Below are 22,895 nucleotides of genomic sequence, written 5' to 3' on the forward strand. Positions count from 1 at the left end.
AACAGATTATCATTTTCAAAGCTAGATTTACTGCTAAGATTGAAACAATGATCTTATGACAGAAGTGTGGCTGTCATTTCCTCCTCCACTTTCATCGAGACCAAGGACCTCTTAATTCCTTTTTCATCTCTTTCAGAGCAGCGTGGTCATATGGGCACAACCCTTTCTTCTGGCCAGGAAGAGAGACAAAACAAAAAACATGATATTGAAACTCAGTTCACTGCAGACCAAGGACATCAAGGAAAGCAGCACAAACCCACCACAAGCATGCCAAAATACAAAGAGCTTGTTCAAACCAGAGATGAGACAATCCACTTGTTATACTTTGCAAACATTAGACTCTACAAGTATTTTCTCAGTGTAAAGAGAAGGTAAGAAAGCAGTAAAGACTGAGGAAGGTGTCCAGGTTAATCAAGAGAGTCTCAGAGCTGCAAGGTGTTGCTTGTTTTTACTAGAAGACTGGATTCAACAAGACAGACTTCCTAGCAAAACAGAAGTCCTGATACAGATTGCTTGCAAGCTGCCCCCAGAGAAATGCCACTGTGCATTTTGTCCAGTCTTGCTCATGTAGTACCTTCTCTCCTCAGGCAGCTCTAGCCTTTCATTTTAGGCAGGTGGATGTGCAGTTTCTGGCACTCACTGAAGCCACTGAGGCATTGGCCTTCTATGACCCAGGGACCAGTGTCATGCTGGTTTGAAGACTGATACAACACAACACAGTTCCACTACAGTTGCCACCCACCACTTTCTGCATGGGTGCTAAGTGAGCCCTCAAGCTGCTTGGAGGTGGGGAAAAAAAAAAGATAGTCATGTCTAGGAGACAAACCAGCTTACACTCCAGTGTGCACTACAATTGAGATCTGACTGCCAGTTCCTTTATAAAGGAAATCATTCAGGTTTGGGTAATTTCATCACAGCCTAATATCAAACAAGGCAATTAATAAATAGCCCTGATATTAACAATTATTAAAGAAGGCAAATATACAGTTTTATCTTAATCAGTTACATGCACAAATATGTATTCACAGCCTTTAATGATAGGAATGGGACTGTATTCTAAATTCCTGACATTTTGCTGATGAACTGATAGCTTATGAGATCTTTATTAGGAACTTTAAAAAAAGCATATTTCACAATGCATTTTCACACGCAGTTCTCTTTAGTTTAATTAACTAAAATTCAGTATTTATTTCCTCTTATTTACTATATTCCAATAGCCTAATGACACTTCCATTTTTTAATTTTTTTTTTTTTTTAACTTTTTTTTTTTTTTTTTCCATCATAACTGTTCTGGGTAAGTATTTGGTGATTTTAGGAAAAGCACAGGAGAGGACAGCCCAGAAAGGAACAGCCATGAAGTGGAAGCAAAATTAACACACAAATTCATCTAGAATTTGTATACTATACATGATCATATTATTTATAGTTTGAAAAAAACAAAGGAATTACTCATGTTTAGAATCCTGTAACATCAGTAAGGGAATATATGTGAGTGTATATGGGATGTGAGCATGAGTATCCATGTATGCCTATGCAAAGGTAGATAGCAAGAGAGATGCACATCTCAAAGGTGAAAGGAAGAAAGGAAGAAGATCTGATAAAAACAATTAGGCTGGACTTCTTTTTTTTTTCCAGTTACAAATTTAATTTGTAAGGGAATTCTGTTTCTACTGGAAGGGAACAAGACATATGAATCCATAAGGAACCTGAAGTTATTTGAAGCTGGTCTGAATCCAAACAGTTACCACTAGGGAATGACAAATGATCATTTCTGCATTAAGATAGTGCTTTCTTTCACAGTAAAACAGCCAGCAGCATTTTCACATACATGATAACACAGGAAGCAGCTTCTGTAATGGAGATGACCTGCATTTTCTCCACAGCACATCAGTTTGTATTCTGACGAATCCAGTCATAAAGTGCTGTCACCTTAGTGTATACACCAGGACGATTGCGTCGGGCACATCCTTCACCCCAGCTCACAATGCCAGCAAGGTACCATCTATCTCCCTTTCCTGTGCAGGCCAAGGGACCTCCAGAATCTCCCTGAAACAAAGGGAGTTTATCCATTAGCATTCGCACACAGAGTACTGTAAAATGTTGAATTTATTCAATTTGTTTTAACTTAGAGAATTAGCACACTACACGACACAATGCAAAGGCAAGAGGAAGAAAAATTACTCCCCGCTGGTGTCCTGTTACTACAGGATTCATAAAGCAACTCTTCGTAAGCTGAACGGGGAGAAGAAAAGACAGGGATGGAAAGAGGGAACTCTACTACCACTAAACATAATCTTCTCAGACTGAAAACAAAACTTTTATGATGTTAAACAGGAATAGAAGGATACCAAGAATAGTGTGGTTAGGTATTAGCAGCTTCATTTTCAAGTCTGCAGCCCATTTGTAGAATGAGGGAAAGGAACAAAGACTCTAAGGGATATGCAGGTAAGAGCTGGTTTCTCAAAGGGAACATTCTGGTTTGCATAACATAGAAAATTAAAGATTCCAGTTTAGTTCAGTGCACAAGGTCACAACACATTTGAACTTAAAAATGCTTTGTGACCTTCACTGCACGCCTTCAGTGAACAGATAGTTCACAGAACTCCAAACAGTTTATTAATACAGCTGATATCTTCAGACTCTCCTAATGTATACAAGGCAGTTAACAGCCTCCAAATTGAGCCAGAACAGTTAACCCTCTCTAAGGGTGCTGATATACTGGCAATTTGGATTATCAAAGAGGCTGATCTAGAGGCCACTTGAGAAAGGAGTCCATATATTCTAACCAGTTATACAGCTGCTTGTGAAAGACAGAAGGAGCTGTGTGAAGGTAGAAAGAGGAAGGGTCCTGGAAAGAGGAACCATGTAAAACCAAAGAACACCCAACACTGATAAGATAACTAAGCCAGAAAGAATATACACTATTTCTCATGGTAACTATCACATCAGCTAAAGATGAAAGCTGTTTGGAAAATTCAGATGAACTGTGAATGGACTACACAGGTTATAATGACCATGAAGAAATAAAAGAAATCAGAATGCCAACAAGGCTTGAATTGTAACACAATGGTTTTCAGGGTCCTCTAGGAATTTCCTGAACTTCAATGTCATTCATCTCTAGCACTGCACAGGAAACATGCTTGAGACAGAAGAAAAAGAAATAATAAATCTGTTACAGACGAAGAAGTTAAAGACCCAGAGAGCCAGCACACTGGGACACAACATAGCATATTGTATTGGAAACTGGATTAAACAGTACAGTCTATAGCAAATTTAGTTAAAATACCCATCTAAAAATCTAAGGGCACATTTTATGCAACACATATTTTGGAGGAACTTCAAGCCTTAGATGTATTACAACATGTTTAAACAAAACAATTCTAAGGTTTAAGATTATACATAAACAGAACATTAAGTCAACAAAAATAATGCTTCACTGAATAAGAACCTAAAGACTACAAGAGGATCCTACAACAGTCCATTGTGTATAAAGAAGTTTGACCCATTAAGAGTTACATACTGTAAAAAATAACCTATTGCATTAAAACAGTAAGCTTCGTATATTATACAAAAGTTCTATCAAATCACTACTGTCCAAATTCAGTAACATGTTTTTCTCCTTTTACTAAGTATCTGGAAAATTGACTGTTTGTAATTCAGAAAGCAGATATTCATCATAGTAAAATTAAATACTGATAAATAGCACAAGTAATCTAACAACTGGGAAGGAAAAAGAAGAGTTAAGATGGTTGCAGTATGTCCAAAGGACAGTTTCTGATTGTGTGCACAGATAAACTAGGTCGTATAACTCATGATACTATGATGTAATCAAAACTCATTATACACATGAATAAACACATGAAACAAAGAGGCAGCACTTCACTTGCATTTACCAAATTCACCTTTTGCATTACGTGTTTGTTTGCAACTCTTAACAGTGTATTTCTCAGACTGCTACAATCCCAACACCCACATATAAAAAAAGGAAAAAAAAAAATCAACATAAATAGCAAAAAGTACAGGTAGACTTAGCTTCATTCCCTTTATCCTTACACTGCTGCTTTATAACTATATAACAAAATTAATTGTCAGAGAAGAACTGTTTTCAACACATTTTACTCCTAGTCTTGTGAAGTTGTATTTCTCAAGAGTTTCAGATATTATTTCTGCTTATTTTCCTTTCTTATTTTGAAGATCTTTAATTGTCATGTTAAGTTAATCATAAATTCAGGACACCTCACTCTCCTACTTCTAAGGAGTGGGGAAAAAAGCAACAAAAATACTACCTCAAACTCTGAAGTTTTCTAATGAAAGTAAACACTTATTTTCAGTTTCTTAACAAGCCCCAGATTACCTGGCATGCATCAATGCCACCATTAAGATTCCCAGCACAGAGCATGCGTGATGTGATGAGATCATCATACAGCTTGCTGCAAACGCTTTGATTAATTATTCTCACTCTAGCTTCCTGCAGTGTTCTGGCAAGATGACCTAGGAAAAAGCAAATGTTGCAGAGATGACAGTAGTACAGATTTCTACAATGGAAGTCACTTGCCAAATCAAAGGATAATTGCTCCAAACTCAAACTCTATGCAAGTGATAGTTGAAGAGTAGTTCTCCTGTCTTTAATTGTGGCCTGCCCTCAGCTTTTGAACACTGCTGTCTACACAGACGTTTTTAGACAAAGTAGTCCATATGCACCACCAGTATTCCCTTTCCGTTTCCTCAGTCTTTATTCTTATGAACTTTTTCTGCCAGAAAGCAGTATTTTTAGTATTGTCATTAAGTTATAAAAAATACAACATACCACTGAATGTAACTAGTTTTGAATGCCATTTTAAGTTGTGCTCCAAGCTTTTTGTTGTTATTTACACTATGGTTGTCTTTAAACGTTGTGTATAGCCTAGCCAAGAAAATTCCTGTGTTGTTTCCCATCCTTTCACTGACAGATAAGGAGCTAAGGAATGAAAGTGAAAGCAAAAGCGGACTGAAATTCAAGTGTGTAAGTCACAAGACATACTAGGAACTTGATTCCATACTAAAGCATTGGCATAAGGTGCTGCTGTGAACTACATATCCTCAGTCATGCTTTGGCCCAATAGTGAGGGTAACCTTTTCAATATCTGGATGAACAGAAGTTTGCTTACTCATTAGGCTCTTTGGGTGAGTTGGGAATGAAATAGGGAAGACAAAAACATGTTGTTTTCCACATACGTTTAGATTGATTTTAAGCATTACCTAAATTATTTTGATAAAAGATAGTATAAGAAGAAATCATTTAAAAAAAAAAAACAAAAAACATTTGCAACTTATTAGGCTATTAAGCGGTTATCTTAGACTTATTTACTTATTTATTATTTTTTGCACGTTAGGAAAGCCAACACTATCACAGCAGATGGCTTCTGATCAAATGTGAAGGATCTGATCTCAGCACAACAGTGGAGATTAATGCAATGCTGAGGAGCTGTCTACATTCACGTCTCAAAGCTGGCTCCCATGCGACAGTGCCAAGATCCTACAGGTTCCTCTGTGGCTCTAATTCTGCTTGCTTTTCTTCCTGCCTCCTCACTGCAGCACGCTGCTCTGATCTGCAGTCAGCACTCCTCCAGGGACAAACATGAGTTTACCTTTGGTTAAGGCAGACAAAACCTAAAGACACCATATTCTTGCAGTTATTTCAGGGGCTCCATATTCTTAACCACAGCCTTAGAGACAAAGTCTTTCTCCTCTGTATTTCCAAGTTCCTGTTTTCTTGACTAGAATGCAGATTGTTATCTATTCACTAGATAAATGAAACTATGAAGATGAAATGGGCTTGCTTTTCATAAATGTAATGCATTTGTTTTTCAGTGATCTGTGACATCATCTCTGACCCCCATACACAGTACGTGTATTGATACTTACTGCCCACTACAAGTATATTCAGAATTTACAGCCTCGCTATAAGATATTTTCAAGTTTTTTTTATAGAACTATTATTTAAACCAGAAGTATTTTCTCTGAGGACTATAAATATTTCATTGTTAATGTTTAAAATTAAGCCAAACTTGCAAGAAGTATATCCAGGAAATGAACATACTATTTTCTTGTTTGGCTCCCCAGCCAGTTACATAGCAGACAGTTCCATAAAGAAATACTCTAGAGCTGCTTGGTAAACAAATGGGCTGTACCAGCTCGCTGAAGAATACGGGTGTCTCCAGTTCCAACAGGGCTATGTCATAATCTGAGATAGATTGGTCATACTGTGGGTGGACAACAATCCTTTTGATTGCTCTCATAGCTACATGATTGCTCTTTTCATTAACAGTGCGTAAGCCCATATATGCTCTCCACCTTGATGGAGCAGAGTATCTGCAAAGAGAATGTTTTTAGAACAACCCATTGCAAAGCAATACAGTTTCAGTTCACTCCATTTTATGAACGGTATGGTATTTGATGAGATTCATCAAAACAAAATGAATGGGGTAGAAGCATAGGTAGAACCATAAACACTTATGAAAATAGATGTTCTATAGTCTCTGCCCCCTAGAACAATAAATAATGGTTTGAATTACCATCTTGAAATTAATAATGTCCTAAAGCTATAAGATCAGTTCCTGGAAAAGCACATTTTTCAGTCATCTTTACAGTAAGCAAAGCACCCTGTGTATTCTGCAATACTTTCAAAGCTGACTCTTCAGGTATGATGAAAACACAATGACATATGCTATGCTGTGGTAAATCATGCAGTTTTTCTTTGTAGTGCAGTGGACTGTATCATTTTCTTTTGGTACAGAGATCAACCCCAACTGACCCACCAGAAATCTGTTGCATAAATAGATGGACAGGTAGGTTATTGGTCCTGACACTGCCCATAGGCAATGACCAAAGCAGAACCAGACCGAGCTATTGGCAGTGGGTTTCTCAGAGCTCTGTTATCATCACATTTATACTTTCAACAACACTTGTCTCGGGTAAAAGTCAGTATTGCTATTGACATTCCTGCACCAGGAAACAGGCCAAAGTCAACTGTTCTGACATACAAGCCTCAAAAGCACATATTCTTCTTCTCATACTAGCAGTGGTTCTTCAGGGTCTTGGTCAAAATTCTATTAAATAACACGTCTGTTTTAATTATAAAATTACTTCATGCAGATTAGATAATTAAACTCAAAAGTGGCTATTTAGCTACAGCAATAACCTATTGCTGCGTGTCACCACAGTTTTCAAACGTTTATTGTCTAAAGCACATCATCAAAACTCTAATCAGTACACAAATGAACAGCTGTTCTGAGAATTCTCTGACTGTAATTACATCAATTGATAATGGAGTAAAACTCTCAGGCCTCAGATTAGAATTCAGGTCAAATCAAGATGCACCAGAGCATACAGAACTGAAAAAAATCCTCATACACATACACATTTCTGTGTATGAAAAGAGAGGTCACCTACTCAGTTAAGAATATAACTGGGATATATATACAGCTCAGGGGAATTCTCTAAAAAAAAAAAAAACTTCTCTCTGCTGAATAAAAGCTAGATTACATCTCAGACGCAAGCAGCGCACTGCAATATTTATCTCTGCAGTATTTACAACCTTTACTCAGTGTGGCCTCTTTCCCAGGGCATTAATGCATTTTCCACAATTGTATGCAACACTGTGGGTGATAGTGGGGGTCATTAAAATGGTTAGCACAAAGGCAATTATTTTGCCTTGAAAGTGAAGCGCAGAAGTACAAAATGTCACCAACTTGAAAACTAATATGCAGTCATACTACTGGAACTCATGTACACATTGCATCAAGAGTTATGTGCTTGACAAGCAAAAATATGATCTCAGTCTTGTCTGAACATGCGCCATATGTTGCACAAGTACCAGATTATCACACAAAAAAGCTATAAAATCTTTATTGTAAATTACGTCTAGTGTATTGTCATGCATACAATCTCATTCTCAGCAACTGAATACTTTCAATCACTGAAATGAAAATGTATGGCTTTCTGTTTTACAAAATGTAACCACAGAGCTCTGGAAGTCACAAAGTGCGTTACTAAACTCTCCGCCCTGTCACACATCGAAAGCATGTCTTTTCAATTTACATTAGCTAAACTGAACTCTGGTGAGTTTGACACCTTCCTTAAGTAACCATTTTCTTGGGAGAAAAAGGCCATTACCATTAAAGAAAGAAAAAAAGCATTTGTTTTAAATCAAAAATAAAGCAGTGTGTTTTATCAAACAGGATTTACTGGAGATTGAGGCAGAAAAATAGCTTCAAATATTTGGGACTTCCAAAGTCTGCATAATACACTGAGGGTTCATGTACTTATAATGTCACAGTTATACCTGATTCAATTTATCGAAACATGAAGTACTTACTACAGACTTTTGAAAGCAGTACTGCAAAATTGTCAAACTTCAAATTGCTGAAGTCTATGACAGCATAATCTTTCCATACCTTATGGAATCAGAATCCAGAAAGCAATGGGCAGCAGATACAAGCCACCTCTTGGAAATAACAGATGCACCACAGACATGGCCATGTGCTTCTATTTGTAAACTTGCTTGCCAAGGCCATTTTCCAGATTGTGCATCTTCACCTCCAACAATCCTGTTTTTCTTAAACTGGTGTCTTCCACAAGCTAATAGAAATAAAAGAAAAAAGTAGTTAAAGAAAACACAAGGTCATTTTACTTGCTTATGCTTAACACAAACTAACATTTACAGACCACAAGGCCATCGGGGGGGAGGGGGAAGAAGTATTTTCTTACAATTGGAAAAAATGATACAGGTACTTGCCCATTTTCACTCAATGGGTGGGTAAGGAATAAACCACACATTGCTTATCCTCCCTTACAGATTCCCTAAGAGGCTAGTAACCCAAAAAAACATTTAAACACAATCCTAAACTGGGCTGTTTTCAACAGTTTACTGGAATAAGATCTTACTGTTTCCCTACTTATATACACTGCTCCATGAGTCTTTGAATTTCATTCAGACGAAACGAGCAACAAGAGCTACCAGTTTAACAACCTGGAAACACTCATTGCTTGAAATAAATAATCACAGACAATAGATCAGTAGGTTTAAAATGAGTACAAACATTTAAGATGTCTGTTTTCATGCAAAAGTTACCAGGAATTTTTTTTAAAACTCACATCTGATGTTATCAACTTTTAATATAGTAATACTTGACAATGGCACCAATTCCTAACTCCGTTTGTGATGTCTTTAGCTAATTTTCAAATAACTGTTACCACACCACAGTTCATTTCATCTGATCCATCTGTGCAGTCTCTTTTCCCATCACACTCAGGATTTGGTTTCAGCAAGCATTTTCCATTAAGACATTTGTAAGTATAAGGCAAGCAACTTTTGTAGGCTGAAATGAGAGAGAAGACAGTGTCACGTACTCTTCTGTTTCAAGTGTTGTTCAAAGCCACACATTCCAATCTGTCTGAAGTCATAGTCTGTGCTAGTGTAAACAGTTCACTCTGTGGAAAAGGATTAATAATCACACTTATTTAAATCTCAGTCATCCCTGAAGAAAGACACCACAGCCTTCAGCTGCACTCTTTCTGATTTTAACTCTAAAGTGAGTAAACTAGGCTTGTCAGACCTATTGTTTTACCAATACTAGAACTATTCTCATTACAAATCACACATTTACAGAGCAGATATTACTCAGAAATCATCTTTTTGTTTTTAAGTTCAGCAATCTCCAATAAATTTTTTGTTAATAACTATCATAGTTTGCTATATAGAAATTCTGATCTATCCACTGCTATCATGCCTGTGGTGGGGGGTTTGGAGCTTGATAATACTTGAAGTCCCTTCCAACTCAACCCATTCTAGGACTCTATAGTTCTATGACACTATAATTATCAATTGTTTACAGTGATCTTGAAATAGCAGTAAGGATTTTTCCAGCGAACAAGGACATTCTGCTGGCTACATCAAGGACCTAAGATTCAAAGCAAGGCAAACATCATAGTGGCAAAATGCAAGGAGACATTAGCAGTACCAGCACTGTCCATAATGGTGTTGTAAAGACATGTACGTGCTAAAAAGACAAAAGTCCCAGAACTGTAATGTTTCTGTCCCTTACGTTATTTGGTAATGATCAGGCAGCATTTGAGGAGAATTTGCTATTTTAACAGAAACACACAGCAAGACACAGATCTTCCAAATAAAATCACTGTTACCCTTGATTTTACTTTATTAATTTCAGCTCTAGACTCTCCCATAAACTAGTTACACTATGCATGTTATGTTTTTACTACTACAAAACTTGTACTTGGTGCTGAGAAAGAGTACATAGGAATACTAAATTCTGCAAATAATTCAGAAGCATTTCCGTTCACTTTATATAGGTAATGCGAAGCAGGATGACTACCAAAATAGGTCCACATCAGAAGGGAATTGAATTCAAAGTTCTTTTGCAAATTAGATTGCACTAAGCAGATTTCTCATATAACGGTACTGTCATTACTTTTAGTCACTGAGATTATAGGCCTGAGGACATCTCTTAAGGTTCATTTTTAATCCCGGTAAATCCTTGTGGTTACGCCTTATGTTGGACTTGCACAGGAATCAGTAGGAGAAGAAAGGTTAAAATACAGCAGGTCCTTATTGGGAGACTGAGCATATTGTTTATCTTAAGCAGTGACAACCAGTTGTGACATCAGCATGAATCATTCCGGCTGCAAAACAGAGCAGGGAATACTTAGCAGCTAAGTTGTGGCAGAAAGTAGTTAAAGATGCACTCATTTGTTAAGTTCAGGAAGTAGCATCTTGATTTTGTGTACTTAATTGGATTACTAATAGGCATTTGGAGATGACATTAACCTTCTTTCCTCTTCACCAACCCTCTCTCTATGGATAGGCAAATCTAAAGACTTCATGTAAACGTATACTGTATGCTTAATCAAACAAGTTGAACTCACAGAAAAAAATGGAAGAAACAACCCTCTAACAAGTCTGGGGTTTTTTTTGTGTGTGTGTGAGGGGGGATACTGTGTGCCTACCAGTACAAATAGAAATGGCTGCTTAAAGCCATTTTGAGGAAGTTAATGGACATTGACTACAAAAGTACTTCTCGAAGAGAAAAAAACAACACCTTGGTTTGGATTCTTACATGTAGAACATTCAACTGTATTTCTAATCTGCATGTCTACTGGAAGATTCACAAATTAAATGAGAAAGTTTTCCACTAAAAATAAAATTGAGCGCATCTCCGCTTCTGCCTTCCACCATCTCTTGGAAAACGGTAAAAAAATATATACTTACAACAGTTGTTTTTACTGCTGTCCTCCCTGCAGCTATCATCACCTTCACAGGTCTTAGACTGATGCTTACATTTTCCATCATCACAGTTCAACTGCTCTGGAGTACAACCTGGAGCAGAAAGGTCTGTAAATGCTTATCCAAATATCTAGTTAGTGGCCATGTGTTATCTTCACTTGCTACAGGTCAGCTTGATGTTAGTTGCCATTTCTATCAGACTATCTTCTTGTTAACTTCTAGTAAGGAAAAGATTCACTGCATTAATTTATACTCTGCTCCCTGAACCTGGATTACCTTCTGGTTGCTCTTTCCAGTATCTCTTTATTGTTTCCCATCTTCTTTTACATGCACTGTCACACTCCAGCCAAGGCCTTCCCACAGACTCTTCTCCAGACTTTTCAATCATCACTCATATACTTTATGCAAGCTTAAAGATAGATATCTTACAATTTTTATCAGTTAATCTCTAAACTCCCTAAAATAATCTGATTACAGGTGCACACAAATAATTGCCCTACCCCTATCTAATTAATCACTACCATCTGAAAAGCCTTTCCACTAGTCAGACAGACTACTTAAGGAATGTATGCCATATCTGTGCATCTAGCTTGTCGAGGACAAGCTAGGAAAATCATAGAATCATATAGCGGGTTGGGTTGGAAGGGACCGACCTATAGATTATCCAGTCCCACCACCCTGCCATAGGCAGGGTTACATTCCACCAGATTAGGCTGCCCAGGGCTCCATCCAACCTGGCCTTGATCCCCTCCATGGATGGAACATCCACAGCTTCTCTAAGCAGCCTGTGCCACAGCCTCACCACTGAGTGAAAAATTTCTCCTAACATCGAAGTCACACTTTTTAATTTAAAACCACTTCTCCTTGTCCTATCACTGCCATGTAAAAAGTTGGTCTAATTGCTGCTTATAAAATCCCTTTAGGTACTGCAATTAGGTCATCCTGGAGCCTTTTCTTCTACAGACTGAACAAACTCAGCTCCCTCAACCTTTCTTCATAAGCGAGGTGACTCCAAACCTCTGATCATCTTTGTGGCTCTCCTCTGGACCTGTTTCAACAGCTGTACATCTTTCTTGTGTAATATTCCAGATGGGTCTCAGAAGGGCAGAGTAGAAGGGAGCAATCCCCTCCCTCTCTCTGCTGGCTACCTTTCTCTTTTGATGCAGCCCAGGATACTGTTGGCATTTTGGGCTGTAAGCACGTCATTCTTCCTTAGATCAGGTCAACTTTAGTTTCTGCTCCTCTAGCACTGGGAGGTAAATTAACAGTTAAACAAGGCTGAAGGGCCAAACTAATTTGTCCCACATTTATGTAGTCAGTTCCAATTTGGAGTTATTTTCTTCTCTTTATTGCCTTGATAGGAGGAAAAGACACTACTCAGCCAGTACTAGTAGCTCAAAGCAGGAATTCCTCTGTAAGAAAAGAATCTCTGATACATAAATACTTTTAAGTCACCAATTAAAAGAACTACACTCAGTCAAGCAAGCTGAGGATCTGAAGTTTCACAGTGTGATCTTTTGAAGTCATGGAGAACTTCTACTCCCTAGAATTTCATTAGCAAAAGGAAGTTAGCCTGTTTAGAAACAAAAAGAGAATATTTCTGGAAATAAGTAAAAGCTTCTAAAAGCAACATTCCCCTAATATCTCAAATATATTTGTTCAGTTACTGTTAACACAACACACAATAGCATTTTAAATATTACTCTCAAAAATAAGCAAAAAGGCAAGTTGATTTGTAAATATGTTGTCTGTCAAAAATGGTTTCTGTAAGCTCCTTTTAAAGTGCATGTGTATTCACTTACTGTCTGTGTTACTGAAGGCTCTGTATTCAATATAAAATCCTCTATGGGTGACTAGTTCATCGGAATGGAAGTTGATAGCAACAGAATAGCCATATTCTCTGTTTCTGCCATTTTCTGAAATATCTTTACAGTATCTGGCAAGACAAAATTCAAAGGAGTCCATTTCCAACCAAACTAAGCATTACCACCTAGCTGCTTTTCCTATTATTAAAGGGTACAAATGCCAAAAAGCTTTAAAGCAATGCAATAAAAGACAAGGTTGTTTTTTTTTTTTTTTTTTTTAATTTTTAAAGTGTTTTTCAGCCCAACAGAAGTATTAGAAAGCATATTAACAAATACCTTCCATTTCACTCCACCATATCCACAACTTTTCTGGGAAAGCAAGATAATCACTGTCAGAGTCTGCTTTATAAATACCAACCACTTCTCAGCATGCTTGACTTTAGATTCCCCATTTGAGTCTGCAAACTCAAAAGACTACATATCTAGTAAGAAAATCATTTAACCAAAACCAATATCTATTACCATATCAATGCAGTTCATTTCCAAGAGACAGATCGCTCTGAAAGCTTTTTTTTTTCCCCTGAAGAAACATTTTTATTTGCATTATTTGCTGAAAACAGTTACAACCATTAAAGAGTAACTGGCATAGGAAGTGAAATTTCAAATTATGCAAGCTCAACACCCATGTCGAGATCATAGCCAGGAATACTCAGATCCATTGCAGCTGCATAAAATCCTTCAGTTTTCATCATTGCTCTCAAGAGAAACAATAAGGTAAATATTTATCGCTGTGGAAGATGTATGCTTAAATTAACAATAATAATAATGACAAATGTTTAGTACTAGAGCAGGAGTAAGTACTATTCTGCTGAAATTCAGTGGAAACAAGTCTGGTGAGACCTTTTTCTTTAGTATGACTTGTAGAACAATAAAGTACAAAATAGCATGTCAGAAAATAGTATATTAACTTACCTAACTCCATCAATTTCTAACCAGTCTTTATCACATTTACTGGACCCTGGAGACTTCTCTTGGATTTGTATTGCAAGGATTTTTAATGAGAGCTTGTAGGCAGGTGAGGGTGCCTAAATATCAAAGGATAAGTAAACACAACCACAAAATAAAAGTCTGCTGCTGAGATAGTATGTAAATCATGCTTTACTTATCAACGGATTGAAAATATGATTTTTTTTTTTTATTCACAGCAGGACCTTTGAATAAACAAAATTTTTCTACCATGAACATGTATAGAAACATTTTCAGCCCCACCTTTGGCCAGACTGTGCTAGATAAGAAACGTAAGCTTTTCTGCAGCAAGCAGGAAACACTATATCTGATGCTCACAATACGTTTGCACCACCACATGTTCCTGGAAGGTCAAATAAAAAATTTAAGAAGGTTCTGATGCAGAGCTCAAGGAAATAGCGTAATGTGCACTGTTTGAGACATGAGTTACATGAACTTCTTTTGTCTTTCTGATATAGAAATAAAGCCGGGGACTATGAATAGTTTGCTCCAGCTGCTAGGAATTGTCATCTTGTCCACCACTTTATTTCAGTCACGTGCAAACACTCAATCTTTTGGAAATCCTTCTCTTCCACAGCTGGTACTTGTACATAAGAAGAAGAAAACAAGGTGCCTGAGAAGTCAGGTGCAGTGGTCTTACTATGTTTTCCCTTCATTTCACCAACATCAAAAGACATTACTCCCAGTTTTATGTCTATATCACATAAAGCAAAGTCACCACAACTCAGAATACTTCCCAGAACTTACTCGGATGATCCAGCTGCAGTCAGTGTTTGGTGGGTAGTAACTTGGGTAGTAAGGGGAACTCAGACTTCCATTCCAGGAAATATAATGACCACCACACACTGGAGGAGAATTATAACAGGAAGAAACACAGTTATCTCAGCCGGGTTAAAGTGGAGAGCCTACTTCTCCTGCTGGGATACTTCTCTATGCGCAGAGTTAGAATAATGGGTTGTGAACTGATTAAACTCAGTTTTAGCCTGGATTAACAGAAAATCACTCTTTATTTCTCTTCAAAAAATAAATTTAAAAAAAAAATCACATTGCAGTTGAAACTAAATATGGAATACCTCTGATGGAAGTTTGTTTGTTTTTTAATTTTAAAATGTTCTTAGACATGAAATGGAAAAAACAATTAAATGTGGACAGCAGGAAATAATCCTATTACTTATAATTACTTATAATTTACCTCTGGCCTTCCTGTGGACATTTTCAGCAGTTAGAAAGCATTCAGTCCTCTGAAATGATACCTCTGACTAATTTCATGTAAACCAAAATTCAAAATTTTGAATGTATTGGTTCTGAGGCTGAAAACATACATCACTTTTGAACTGCATCTATGAGGTTTTAGTTTCTCTCTTAGATGCCCATCCCCTATAGTTATTGCCTTTCTTTAAGCATGCTGTGAATAATAATAATAAACTAACACAGATTTGAAAATAGCATAATCCTAGAAAGGGACATGGGGTTCTGGGTGATGGAAAGTTGAACGCAAGGCAGCAGCATGCCCTGGCAGCTTACATCACACATTTGTTTATGTTAGTCACTTACTGATTTTAGGGATTGCTTGAAAGTGAGCTTTTAGTATATTCCTTTCTTCTCTGTGGTCCAGTGAGATGGTAAGTAACATGACATTACTAGAAGAAGTTAAACGTTTAACTGGAGGAGCCCAGGCTCCAGAGCCGCACCACCTGAAATATTCGAAAGATTGCATAGAAAAAAAACTTCTGACATTCCAATCACCTTTTTGAGTAACTGGGCAGAAATGACACTGATCCAACCAGCTGTTTCAGGAGTACTTCCCCAACTACTATTTTTCCTTAACTGTTCCACCTCACTGATACTACATGAGATGCAAAGCCCCTGCATCATTGCTGAGCAACTTAGGCAAGAATATCTGTGATGATCATTCTAACAAGTGTGCTGGACTTTCCAGACCTGTAGAAATATCAGAAAGGCAGTGCCAGATTAGGCTATTTCAATAACAGTTGTAGTACTGAGAAGCAATGGGCAGTGATGAAAAAGCCAGAAAGTACTCAGCTCAGCAGTGTCGCACAGCATCTATGCAACAGATAATGAGCCTTTTAGCATTCAGCTTGATTTCACATCCCAAGAGACATAGAGCTCCATCTGTGGCGGTTCTTTTTATTCTTTAATTTGAAATAATTATGAGTTCATTTATATCCTGAAGCCTGAATACTTACTGTTCCTTGTAACATGAGTTGCTATTTCATGCATCTCTAAATTAACTATTTATTGTATTTTTAAATCTACAGTGTATTTAGTATTTCTTTTCATTAATTCACAATTCTCTGTGTGTGAAAAATTTCAAGTAGAAAACTATCAGGCATAAGAAAAAAGGCACATTTGCTACTTTGGCAATAGAAGTAATCAAGAAAATTGGTTTGTTTGTAGATATCGTAAGAGCATTCAATGCCATTTTAGTCACAGCATTCTTTTCTCTGCTATTCAAATCAAATTCTTTGATAGACAGACATCGATATACATACATATTCTTGATATTTTACTTATGACTTACTGCATCAGTGTTTTCTAAACATGTTGCATCATATACTTGTGGATTTTGCTAGCTTCCTGTGCTTTCATGCACATGGTTGACTATCCATTTCTGGATCATAATAAACTGAGCCACTGCACAACAGAGAAATAGTTCAGGAAATAACCCATAGTCACCAGTAGAGCGTACGCAGCCCAGCATCAGGCATAGGATTCTCCACACTATGCTACCTACGTGCAATGCTGTTGATTTGGAGACAATAAAAGTTCAATTAATTACAGAAGGAATTAGTCTATATAAACCTGGCCTTCTGACAGTCTACCAACAGTGATGAGGTCTACTGTCTTGTTGCTTAAGAACAGAGACAAAAGTCTGTCAAAAGAGCTGAAAAGAACTATCTCCTGATTTCAAGAAACTGAAAGCACAACTAAATAAATACATTTCAGACAGTGCTAACTGAATCTGCATGCTCATCTAACGTCTACCTCTCTACCTAGTAGGTCTGTTATTTTTTGTCATTGAAACCATTCTAAAATTTGTTAGACTATTTTGTTCATGGTAGACAACACATCCACACATAAAACTTGACTCTGGAAGATTAGGATTAGTGTGGCTGCTGAAAATTACAGTAACGTTTGATCTCATTTATGCAAGTGGATTTCAAAGTGACTGGGGATGAAGCCTTCCATAGACATAAGCCTCTTATGAACAGAGGTCTGACTGTGAATGAACTACCATAAAATAGGCATTTTCTACAATCAGTAAAATACAACACTGTATATTCATGTCAACAATTTTATGAACTCCCACACAGTAAAAAAAATGATTCATAGTCTAAAATTAAACTCACTGAAATTTATAAACGATTATAGGGTGGATAATATGAAAGACATTTTTATCATATACCTAACAGAAGATTTTTAATGAAATTGTATTTGGAATCTCTTATATTTTAGAAGCCTGATTGAGATCAATTTCATACTCAGCAGTTTTGGAGAGCTTCTCTACAGCTCAAGAACCTCTTTGCCCCATACTAACATACCTTGTAATGATCTTGTTCTGCAGTGGAAGAAGGAAATCGTATGCAGACAAACGGTGAGTTGCACAGCTCTCTGAAGCAACAACATGCAAAGAGGTAACTACCAGTCTCACCACGCAGTTAGGAGGAACTCGCAACCTCCATTGATAAAAAGACTTCTTGGGATTCAGCAGAGTTGGAGTTCTGTTGTTACCTGGCTTTGCATACAGGTCAAAGGATACTGCTATATAAAAGAATCTAGATTAGTGGCTGAAAAACTGAAGTTGAAAAACAAATATTTGGTGAAAAATTCAGAAGTGGTGGCAATAAACACCTACCTGTGTTTCTTGATTATTTTAATCTCCTCCTGACTTATTGTCACAAATCTACCCCTTCCCCTTCGAGGCTGCATCACCTCCTCCTGCTCTGAACAACAAAGCACAGAGCTCCACCATCACCACTGGTTCACTGCACACTCAGCAAGCAAGAGGGGATTTGTCTGCAACAGCTACAATCTCTGCCAGAAACCCACCTCTTCCTTTGCCATTTCTTGACCTACCTTCATGCAATGAGAACACTAAGCACAGGAAGCCGAACTTGAGACATGCATGGTATCAAAAAACTGGGAAGAGTCAACTGAAGTTCTGCTGTATTTGAATGATCACTAACTATGAATAAACTAGCCACAAGGAAAACAAAACTGTGTTTAGCTATATGCAGCAGCTTTTTTTTCTTTTTTTTTTTTTTTTTTTTTTTTTTTTTAAGATGCCAAGGATGCACAGTTCAATTCAGTTTAGTGCAGAGTTCTCAATTTCAGCCACGCTACTCAGAACATAAAATCAATAAGCTATTTTCAAGCCAGGGAAGATCTCTAGTTTGCTTTGATTCATAAGCCCCACAAATACAAGGATAACTGAGAAACTGCCATTTTCCTATTACAGGTTTTTTTTTTTTTTCCTGTTGTTTCTTTTTTTTTCTCTCCCCAAAAGTAACATGAGTAATATGGGATTGAAGAATAATTACCTGATTTTAGCATCACATCGTATTCTGTAGAATCTGAAACTGAAATTTAGTAACTATCAATTACACAAACCAAAGATGAAAACCAGAGAAAGAAAAACAGACAGAATAGATATTAAATGACAGGTACATTGTTACCAAAAAGCTCCATTGTAACAAGATCAAAATCTCCTTCCCCAGAAGTACTGAACATGTGAGGTATTTGTTTACTACTCATTTCTTTTTGTTCCAATGGGATTAACTTTTTAAGAGAGCCAGTAATATCTTGGGGTTCCCAGAATGTATTCCAGTAGTAAGCTCGAATTCCATACTCTCCTTCACTGTGTATGGGAAAAAGCATCAGTGTTATAAATACACTCTAGGTAATATTTTGATCATGATTTCCATTGCATTTCTGGCTTGCACTGGTTTGCTGGTCAGTTGAACAGCCATGCAAAGAATTACAGCTGAACATGGTGGCATTCAACAACTCTCTCATTCAGCAACTGATCTATATATAAATGTCTACACACACACACACACACACACACACACACACACACACACACACACACACACTAGAAAAATCAAGGAAAAGCTGTTTAAACATTAACACTCAGACAAAAATCTACTCCTCAAAGAAAATCCTGCAAGTAATTCTATGGAATTAGATGTTTTCATAACTGCTGTATACACTATATGCTTTAAAGATCGTATTCCAGTTCCAGGCACATTTTCCTTGATATATTTTAACTGACGCTTCATACCATACAACAGTATAATTTTATGCTTGTGCTTTGATACAACATTTCACCCAATTCTTGATATAAATGATATGTACAGATACACATATAAAGTATTTTTTCAGTGATTCAAAGAGACAGTCCATCACAATTGTCCTTTTGAAACTGCTGATGGACTGACCTTCCAGTTTTCAGAAACCTGGGACAGTAACAGCCATCTGCTCAAAGTGTTTACATTTCTTGGCAGGAGCTTAAATAGAGTGCCTTGCCCAACATTATGCTTTTAAATTTTGTTTTTGGAAGGTTAAAAAGGAGCTTCATTTGAATAGAGAAAACCAAAATAAGCTATGCATAAAAAAAACAACAAAACATGCTGGGCTGTGATGCCAGTAAACAGAAGCGGATGAACAGATTACAGAGCAAAGGCACCATTAATCATGTTTCATTTCTCTCACTAATCTGAGATCACGCTATTATCTTAGTGCTTAGTTCACATTTTTATCTTGTCTTCCATTTCCTGTTATCAAGCGTGCTATCCCAGTATCATAGCACATTATCCCAAAGTAACAAATGTAAAATCTGCCAAAAAGACAAGACTAACACAATTAAAGATCTCATATTTGAACCACATACTGGAAAAGTACCTACCTGAAAGCAGCCACTATGGACTTCAAATAATACTTTCCCAAGGTGGAACACTCATAGGATTCTGCAAGCTGACAAGTAAAAAAAAATTGTGAAAGTTACTCTGAAGTGCTATATTTTAGTGTCAATAACGTGACTTATGTTGGGAAGCATTTATCCTATTTCTTCCCTTCCGAAACCCCCTACACATGACAGACACTATCAAACAATTTCAACAAATGTCTCTAACAGGGATCATAAAGATGTACACATTCCCATTTGAAGCGATCACGTTTATAAGAACATTGAAAAAGCTCTTGATAATCAACCATAAAAATAAGCTTTTACCAAACCTGCTTATATTTTGCTATAAGGCTTCACATATTTTAGTTACCTAAAATTTATGGCAAATTTCTGTCATATAGTCTGGATGCAAGCAAAATGTATTGGCTGTGCACTCAGAGACACTCAATTAGCCCTTTTGGGAAATACCAGCTAACAGAGAACTGCTTTGTGTTTAAAGCTTCTGATTGCAAGTAGCAAAGAAACTGCTGATCTCAAAAATACGAACACACATCAGCAGTACAAGAAAGCAAGCGCTGCTTAGGGAAGAAAAGCAGAACAAATCAAAATGGTTATGCATTAAATGTGAGCCATAATTAAAAACAAACAAAAGCAGCTCAAAGAGAAAACACATAGAAAAGAAGAATTTTCAAGTATATAAAAGCAAAACAGAAGAACAAACTCCTTCAAGAACAATAATTTATGCACAATTGAAAAGACCTCAGAAATGCTGTCTTTGTGGTGAGAAAGAAAGACCCAGCTGTCCAGCTGCATTCCTAAAGCTGTACACCTCCAAAAAACATGCTTTAAATTCATTATTTTTGAAAAAATAAATTGACTCAAACCAGAGTCTTCTCCACAATCTTAATTTGATTCTGCAATAAATATTATTAAATTACTGCTATACCTATGTGGGGACTTACATAATTTTGGATTGCTTCCGCTTGCAGAAGGAATTTCTGGGAGCTGGGATCATTGAGATCATTTGTGTAAGTCAGATTAGGAATTTCTACACTTCCACCAATATATATTAAAGAGAAAGCTGGAGCTGAGGAAAAAAAAAAAAAGCATAAAAAAAAAAAATCAGCACATCTAATAACATTACAGAAATAATTCCAGAACAAGACAATTGCATAAGTATGTATTTGTCTTTAGCATTAGCAAGCATTAGTTCTGAAGAGAAACCTGCACACATGTGCGAGATGTCAGTCCCACTGCTACACCAACAGAAAGGAGAGGACTGAGGTATAGGCTCAGGTAAGCATTTCTACCAGTAATGCTTTAATTCTCAAACTTCCTTCTTTTTGCAGGGCTCTCCTAAAGAGAGATGATTTTCATGGCTATAAGTTGAAGTCTGTAAAAAAAAATATATATATATAAAAAGTAGGAACTCACTCCGTTTTGGAAAAGTGACTGGAAGGCAGACTGTTAATTCATCAAGGCTATTGGGAAAGATAACAGTTAAATAATGATGGTATTCAGAAGCAGAGACAAAAATTAGGAATAAAATACATGCCTTCTTGTGCAACTATCAACGCTGCTGATTTTTGCGCATTTTGTTGTTTAGCAAAGACTTTAAAGAGAAATGAAATTCAATGACTGCACACACAGTAAGTTCTTAGCACAGAGCTTTTGGGATTAATCATTCACACAGTTCAAAACCACCGTCCCACCTGGACTGCGCTGGGGAATAACACTTACAGAACGAATAGTGCAGGACTAGCACAACTACTGCAACTGATAAAGAAACTAGAGATAGTATTCCTAGAAGCCATCTTCTCCAGAAACACAGTCTCATCCATTTGAAGAAATAGTACTTCTGATGCAAGCCATTTTGGTAGGATGTGCAGTAGCGAATATACAGGTTTTCCTAGAGAAAGACACATAGGGTGGCATCAGTTGGATGACAACACAAAGAGATCCACTGTATCATTTTTCAGTATATTTGCCCTTTTAGTTTTTATCAGAGATACAAAGTAACAGATTAAGACAATGTGTTTCATATTATGTCACACACAAAACCCATGCATTTCACTTTTTCGCATTTCAAATGATAAAAGGTCAGGGTGGGAAAGAGAAAAAAATTGTTGTCACTTTAATTAGAAGCAATTACATACGAAGAGCAGAGATCAATACACACCAACAGAGGCCTGCAGGCGTCAGAAGGTGCCAGAGAGATGACTTACTGTGATACTTATTCTCTTACAGAGAGATAGCTTACTGTGCTCCTGCTGTAAAGCACAACTGTTGTCTCTTACCTGCCCATCAGCCTGCTCAGGGTGGTATGGAGCTGGTATGCTGTACACAGAAGCCCGTCTGGAGGGAAAAGCCTGTGTCATGATGCCTTGAGAAATGCCTTCTGAGAAACGCAATAACAAAAATCCTAGATGAACCTCATTCCTTAAACATAAACCAGTAATAGCGTACTGCTCACCAGCTCGCACACCAGGCTTCTCTCATTTCACCTTTGCCATACTGCTGAAAGCTGGAGCCAGCTGATCTGCAATCAAAGAAGGTGGGGAGGAAAAGTCGCTGTCACTGTAACTCTTTGTTTTCCTAACTGCTAGAGTAAGATACAGATCCCATTATTTGAAACAGAAAGGACACACAAGCAATTTACATGTGAGAAAAATCCCAGAATAAATACTGTAATTTCTAAAGAACACCTGATGGGATTCACATAAATCTTTATAAAAGAGAGAAAACACAATTCAAAAGATCACCTGAATTTTCCAGTTTTAAGTGTGATAGACTTAAACCTGCACAGCAGAACAAACATAACTGCAAAGCAATTAACGTATTTCCTATTCAGACT

General features: G+C 37.1%; 1 protein-coding gene across 1 annotated transcript; it reads right to left on the minus strand.

Moving 5' to 3' along the window:
- Nucleotides 1–1,887: 1,887 nt before the first annotated feature.
- On the minus strand, nucleotides 1,888–22,419 carry LOC306958925 (suppressor of tumorigenicity 14 protein-like; the record flags this gene model as incomplete). The annotated part of the gene is made up of 17 exons (XM_079550550.1): nucleotides 1,888–2,046; nucleotides 4,355–4,491; nucleotides 6,080–6,351; nucleotides 8,436–8,619; nucleotides 9,240–9,359; nucleotides 11,267–11,374; nucleotides 13,084–13,217; nucleotides 14,059–14,171; nucleotides 14,860–14,957; nucleotides 15,667–15,806; nucleotides 17,676–17,895; nucleotides 18,675–18,713; nucleotides 18,810–18,991; nucleotides 20,042–20,109; nucleotides 21,004–21,128; nucleotides 21,782–21,950; nucleotides 22,339–22,419. The coding sequence occupies 17 exons, from the start codon at nucleotides 22,417–22,419 to the stop codon at nucleotides 1,888–1,890; spliced, it is 2,349 nt and encodes a 782-aa protein (XP_079406676.1).
- Between the last annotated feature and the right edge of the window lie 476 nt (nucleotides 22,420–22,895).

This window comes from Tetrao urogallus (genome assembly GCF_951394365.1).
Source record: "Tetrao urogallus genome assembly, chromosome: 1".
NCBI lineage: Eukaryota > Metazoa > Chordata > Aves > Galliformes > Phasianidae > Tetrao > Tetrao urogallus.